Genomic DNA, 7,357 nt, shown 5'->3' on the forward strand with positions numbered 1-7,357 from the left:
ACCTAAACCTCCCTTGCTGAAATTTAAACCCACTGTTTCTTGTCCTATCATCAGAGGTTAAGGAGAATAATTTCTTCTCCTTCCTCCTTGTAACAACCTTTTAAGTATTTGAAAACTGTTAACATGTCCCCTATCAGTCTTCTCTTTTCCAGATTAAACAAACCGAATTCTTTCAATCTTCCCTCATAGGTCATGTTTTCTTGACCTTTAATCATTTTTGTTGCTCTTCTCTGGACTCTCTCCAATTTGTCCCCATGTTTCCTGGAATGTAGTGCCCAGAACTGGACATGATACTCCAGCTGAGGTCTTATCAGAGCTTTGTAGAGTGGAAGCATTACTTCTTGTGGCTTGCTTACAACACTCCTGCTAATGGTGGATTGTCTGTCACTTGAAGTCTTCCCAACTGGATACCGAGCTAAATGATGTGTTAGAGCTAAAATAATAATAATAAATAATAATAATAATTAATAATAATAATAATAATAATAATAATAATAATAAAAAAATTGAGCTTGATACAGAATTTATTGGACAAGATTTTGTTATGCGGGAGGTCAGATTAGATGATCATATTGTCCTCTTCTGGACTTAAAATGTATGAAAAATCAATTTTACCCCATGAGGAGTGGTAAACTCTGCTCTGTGTGGATGCCAAGCCTTACAATTAGTGTTTTACAAAGTTAAAGTTGTTTGATTGCTGTAACTGTGCTCTTTCAATAGTTTAACATGTCTGGATTTCTTTTAAGCTTAACTTTGACACTGAATTCACCGACTCCTCCATACGGAAAGACAGACTTAGCCATTCATTTTCAGTTACACTGCCCCTGAGACCTCTTTTGTGGCTTAGCAAAACAGTGAGAGCTTTCTGTAAAACTAAGCAAAGACTAATAAAGAAAGCTACTTAGCACGTGCATCGTTTGGAGGTAAGATAGGGCACCACGGAGGGCATTGTAATGAGCCCTTCTGTGCCTGGCTTGAGACTATAATTGAAGGTGTAACGTACTTCGGAGACTTGATCCCTAAATGCCACAGAAATGAATATATAAGGTTTGTGGTGCCTTAACATGTTCCTTAGGGACGAAGAGTGAGTGAACACTTTCATCCACCAGCAGCTATGGTTCAATACCTCTTTCCTTCTCTTTTCTGTCTCAGGATAAATAACAGTGAAAACGGACATGGTTCATGAAAAAGAGCCTGAAAGGTCCAGGTGGATACTAGGTAAGAATCCAGTATTGTACATAGAGATGCATCTGAGTTACACACTTCAGAGATCTGGAATCAGATTCAGATCCAACTTCTGTAACCTTTGATGATTTTCAGATTCTGGGCTTTGGTTACAGCCAATTATAGAGATAAGTCAGGGTTGTAAAACTTGTATTTATTGTCGTTGTGTTGTCAGTTAGAGATCAGTGCCCCCACTGTACTGGGTTCACCGAAGACACATAGTAAGAGACAGTTCCTGCCCTCAAGAGCTTATAGGCTAACAAACAAGACAGAAGAGGGTGGGTGAAAGGAAGGTTTATTATCCAAATTTAATAAAGAGGGAATTGAGGCAAAGAGGAAATCTTTGTCCGAAATCACACAGGTATTCTGTAGCAGAGCCAGGACTTAAAAGGCCGATCTCAGTCTAATGCCCCTAGCGCCAGTCTGACCATTATCCAGTGTTGTGTATGGATGTGAGTGGGGGTGGGGGAGGGGGAGGACAGACACTTGGATCCAGTGGGTTGTGGTGTGGCCGATCTCTCACCATAAGGGGGAAATAACAATAATTATTTGCACTGCAGCAGCTCCAGACATCTTTGTGTTTGTTTGAAAAATGTGACCAGTGGGTAGCATTGGAAAGGCGGAGGTGGTAGATGACATTGCAATAGCAGAGGATCCTCAAGGTGTTGAGAGCCTGTGAAGGGCCTTGAATTGAAAACAAGCTGTTTGTGTGTGATGAAATGGGGAAGGGGGAGCCAGAAGAAGGAAGCAAATGGAGAAAGCCTCACTTTTGAGGTGTTACATAGTTTTAGCTTCATGTCTCTTCAGCCTTCTTTCTTCGTTCTTTCTCTCTTCCTCCCCATCCTTCTCACACTCCTTGTCTACACAGCAACTTCTCCATTTATCTTATTCTCTCACCTGTGGCTTCCGGCATTCCCTGTATGCTACCTTTTCCAGGCATCCTGCCTCCCTCCTTCAGAGCCTTGCTTTGCACACAGCTTCCCATCGTCGCTTCTGTGCCAACATTATTCCTTCACCTTTTCCTGTCTACCTCAAACTCCTGTGTCATGGCGAATGGCCCAGAGAGATGAAGGACCTGGCACTGTGTACCATTAGTAGGTGTAAGCAGTTGGGACTGCAGACAAGTGGCCAGACCAGTTGCTGGTGGCTGCTGCAGCCTGGTGAGTCTTCCTCTGGAAGGGATCGAGTTAACTTAAAAGTGAAAAAGCCTCCAGCCTGCCAGACTTATGTGATATTAGTCTGGCAATATTACAGTGATGCACAATATTACAGTTGTGCATCACTGTAATATTTACTCAGAACATGTTAGTCTACCGGAGCTACATTTAAAATCTGCTTTAAAAATATTTCATCAGTATGTTGCTGAAGATTATAAAATCACAACTCTAAAAAAATTGCTGTCATCCCCCTAAGGCTGCCATTGGCCACAGGGTTTAAAAATACTTCTTAGGACCCCATATATCCTAAAGATGGATCTACCCTTTCTAAACCCTTTCTGTATTATTTTAAAATGATCTCAAGATTTTAAGCCAATCACATGATTTTTGGAAGCCTGGTTCCTGGTTTTCAAATGCTTGGGATTAGCAACAGGGGATATGTTATGAAGCAGCAGTAACCAAGTGACTGGGACACAACTGAGATGCTGTAGTCATCTAAAAGGGATATCTGGGAGGAGTCTGAACCCAGAGAATAGGATCCCAAGTACAAGAGCTTTCTAACTTACCCTTAGTGAGCAGACAATATAAAGTGAACTCATAACTCATGCAGGTATATTTCATTGGGGAAAATTTGTAAGAATGTGCTTGGATTTAGAAATTCCCCAAGGGGAACTGGATGCCTAATTCCAGTCAATTTTATGGAGACTGGGATGTCAAAATCTCCTAGAGAGCTTTAAAAATCCCAGTCCTCATGAAAAGGGAGTGTAAATCAAAAAGTCCATCTCAACTTTTCCCAGACATCAGGGTGGCTGGTTTCCTGTAAGATATTCACTACCCACTCTCAAGCCCGGTGGTGTCATTCAGATTTAATTCATGCCATGAAATTTCCTTCTTCAACGCTGCTTTCTCTTGTTATCCCGGCAGGTATGGTTTCATGTACCCCTGTATAAATGGCTGAGGGCAATCACAGCATGGTGACCCAGTTCATCCTCCTGGGGTTGACGGATCGTGAGGAGCTGCAGATACCCCTCTTTGCGGTGTTTCTGGTGATCTATATTCTTACGCTGGTGGGGAATCTCGGGATGATCATGTTGATCAGGGTTGATCCCCGACTCCATACCCCCATGTACTTCTTCCTCAGTAACCTGTCTGTCATTGACCTTTGCTATTCCTCAGTCTTCGCTCCGAGGATGCTGGTGAATTTCTTAGTGGGGAGTAAAAGAATTTCTTACTCTGCCTGTATTGCCCAACACTTCTCCTTCGTTGTTTTTGTGACCACAGAAGGGTTCCTGCTGGCCGTGATGGCATACGACCGCTATGTAGCCATCTGTAACCCTCTGCTGTATACTGCTGTTATGTCTAAGAGAGTCTGTTTTCGTCTAGTGGCCGGCTCATATGTAGGGGGGCTCGTGAACTCACTGACCCACACATGTGGCTTGCTGAGGTTGTCGTTCTGTGGGCCAAAATCATCAATGATCATCAATCATTACTTTTGTGACACTAACCCATTGCTGAAGCTCGCCTGCTCTGATAACCACATCAATGAGATTTTGCTCGTAATGTTCTCCGGGGTTATTGTGATGTCCACCCTCCTGACTGTCATCATCTCTTATCTGTACATCCTCTTCTCTATCCTGAGGATCCGCTCCGCCACGGGCAGGCGGAAAGCCTTCTCCACCTGTGCCTCTCATCTGACAGCTGTCACCATGTTCTATGGACCTGTAAGCTTAAGCCACATGCAACCCAGTTCCACCTACTCGCTGGAACAGGAGAAAATCTCTGCTGTGTTTTATACCCTGGTGGTCCCCATGCTGAACCCCCTTATTTACAGCCTGAGGAACAAGGAGGTTAAGGATGCTCTTAAGAGGGTGATAGACTGGAAAAACATTCTCAGCTAATTTGTTCACCATGACGATCCCAGTCAATTGAGAAAAACAATTGGAAGAAGGAGAGGAGTATCGTCTATGTGTCACTGCCTTCATTTGTGTATCTCAAATGTTGTACAGGAATTAAATGAAACTCAAAGAACTGATGTAGCATGTGGAAATTATGTTGAGAGGAACAATGTTACCTAATATCCTGTCATTATGTGACTGTTGCAACAGACACCCTTCCTTGTTTCTTGACCATGAATCTATTTGAAATGCTGCCCTGCAAGGTTATCTGAGATTTAAAATAAAATAAAACTTGCCTCTAACTTTAATTTCTTCATGTGTTGCTTTGATTAATGCTCAGTATGTAACTTGCACTATGAACATTCAATACTTTTGCTCTCTTTAGCGTCTGGGCCTCATAAGCGCTTTGTGAGCCTGACACAATTAATCTCCTACCCCCTTATAACAGCCCTTAAAGTAGTTGAAGCCTATCAGGACCCTCCTCAGTCGTCTTGTCTCAAAAGAAGACATGTCCGTTTTTTTTTAAACCTTTCCTAATAAATCAGATTTTGTAAACCCTTTTTGTCATTTTTCTTGGTCCCCTCTGGACTCTCTCCTATTTGCCCACATCTTTTCTAAAGTGTGACTCCCAAACCTAGACACAGAACTTCAACTGCAGCCTCACCAGTGCCAAGTACAGCCAAACAGTTACTGCCCTGGTCTTACATACAACACTCATGGTAATACACCCCAGACAGCCTTTTTCACAACTGCATCTCATTGTTGGCTGATACTCAACTTGTGATCCGCTTGAACTCTCAGATCCATCTCAGCGGCGCTTCTCCCTAGCTGGTTATTCCCCACATTGTATTTGTGCATTTGATTTTTCCTTCTAGAGTGAAGTACTTTGCACTTGTCTTTATATTGATCACATCTATACTCAGACCAGTCCTATATACATCTATTCTCAACAGTGTTATCATATATACTTAGGCTTGGAAGGAATAGACTTTTCTCAATAAATGTTCGTAAATGTTGATTTCCCCACAAGCACACAAACCAATGAAAAAAATATTGCCTTCAATAATTGAAATGTACAGCTAGGCAAGAGGAAGAAAAATTGCTGCTTGAGAATGTATTTAAGGATATTTATTTTGACATGTGATGTTGTTGACAATTTGTGTTTTAACAGTTATAAAGCTTTAACTTTTTGAATCTCAGTGTTGGCTGTCATTAAAAAAAATATGTCTGACCTCCCATTGCCTGATCCCCCATAATTTCCTGTGACTGTGAACGTTTGAATATTTAAAACAAAAAGACTTAAAAATAAACATTGATATTATCAATTAAAATTATAAAAAATATTTCAAAAAACAAATTCTGAACAAGGCTATCTATACTTGTTACACAGCTTTATTCTCAATCATCTTTCTGTCACCTTATTCTGTTCTCCATCTGTACCTCTTGTCTCTTATTTTAAGCTTACATTACAAGCTCCTTTGGCCAGAGATTGTCTTTTTGTTATATGTTTGAATAGCACCTAACAGAATGGGGTTCAGATTAATAATAAATAATAAAATAATAATAATAATAATAATGCTCATGTAATGTTACTCCCACCAATGCCGTATATTTCAGAGGGGTAGCTGGGTTAGTCTGTTTCAGCAAAGACAATGAGGAGTCCTGTGGAACCTTAAAGACTAACACATTTATTTGGGCAGAAGCTATCGTGGGCTATAACCCACTTCTGGGTTCCAGCTCATGATAGCTTATGCCCAAATAAATTTGTTAGTCTTTAAGGTGCCACAGGGCTCCTCGTTATCAATGCCATATAGTGATTTTATAGGTTTACTAACAGCAATGCTATAAATTGATTGTACATTTTAAGAACTAGACGGGACAATGAGATAATTTAATCCGACCGTATAACTCAGGTCACACTTTGATACGGTTACCCTCTGTATTAAGCCCATTAACTTGTGTTTTATTAAGTGTGTCTTCCAGAGAGCCATCGGGTCTTGACTTCACAGCATCTCTAGCTGGAGAATCCACCACTTCCCATGGTAGTTCATTCCAGCGGTTAACCACCCTCACTGTTGGAAATGTGAGCCTCATGACTAAATTGAATTGGGATAGTTTTACTCTGAGCAACATGACATATTGTTCAGTAGAACTGGGGGTGAGGGGAAATTGGGCTAAAATACTTGTTTTTCTGAGCAACGCAGATTTGGGTTTTCTGAAATATTTTATGAATTTGTATCAAATGAGCTGAATTATTTTGCTTTGAACTAAAACCTCAGAAAAATCAAAAAGGTCTAAATAGTTTAAGTTTCCCATTTAAAAGACTGTTTCAAAATTTACTTTCATTTTATGAAAAAATATAACAATTGGAAAAACAGCAACTGATCAAACAAAACATTTCATTCAACTTGTCAGTCAGCCAAAAATTTGGAAAAAAAATCAATTAGGTTCAATCAGAAACTAAATTTTTCATTTATGTTTCAGAAGAGCCAGCAAACCAAGAAGTCAGGTATTCACACAACTCTTTTGATCATACATTTTGTTTCTCATCATTGCTATCTACTGATTAGCCCTATTCTCACCAGTGATACAATTCTACTGCTTTAGGGCTGGTCAACATGGGAAACTGACTCTGCAGTAACTGACTCTAATGTAACTCCCTATGTGGCCACTTTTCTTTGTCTGGTTTAGTTTAATCCAGTGGATTAAGAGGGTCCATACCAGGAGCTATTCCAGAATAGCTCTAGTACCTAACATTCACCTATTACCTTGCTCAGGAATAAATTCCCAGTGCAGACAAGACCCTGTTCTCAGCAACACTGATTTGGAGCTCTCCTTTCACCCCCCCATGCAGAGGTGGGACACTGAACAGCAAGGTTTATCAGTGGGGAAATGAATTTAATTGATGTTTTTCCCATCCCGAAGAACCCAATGCAATTTTGCAAACATTCTGGTGTAGCTGAATCCGCATTTTTCTCTGAAAAAAAAGTTTCAGCCAAAGAATTTTACCCAGCTGTCGTTAGGATCCTTTCTACCTCATGGAAATGCCTTACATTTAAGCTCTGCTAGGTAGACTTGAGC

General features: G+C 40.6%; 1 protein-coding gene across 1 annotated transcript; it reads left to right on the plus strand.

Annotated features, from left to right (window-relative positions):
* The first annotated feature begins 3,331 nt into the window (after positions 1 to 3,331).
* LOC140913772 (olfactory receptor 5J3) lies at positions 3,332 to 4,279 on the plus strand. Its single transcript, XM_073350569.1, has one exon. The coding sequence runs from the start codon at positions 3,332 to 3,334 to the stop codon at positions 4,277 to 4,279; it is 948 nt and encodes a 315-aa protein (XP_073206670.1).
* The last annotated feature ends 3,078 nt before the right edge of the window (positions 4,280 to 7,357 follow it).

The sequence above is a fragment of the Lepidochelys kempii genome, chromosome 6 (genome assembly GCF_965140285.1).
Source record: "Lepidochelys kempii isolate rLepKem1 chromosome 6, rLepKem1.hap1, whole genome shotgun sequence".
Classification (NCBI taxonomy): domain Eukaryota; kingdom Metazoa; phylum Chordata; order Testudines; family Cheloniidae; genus Lepidochelys; species Lepidochelys kempii.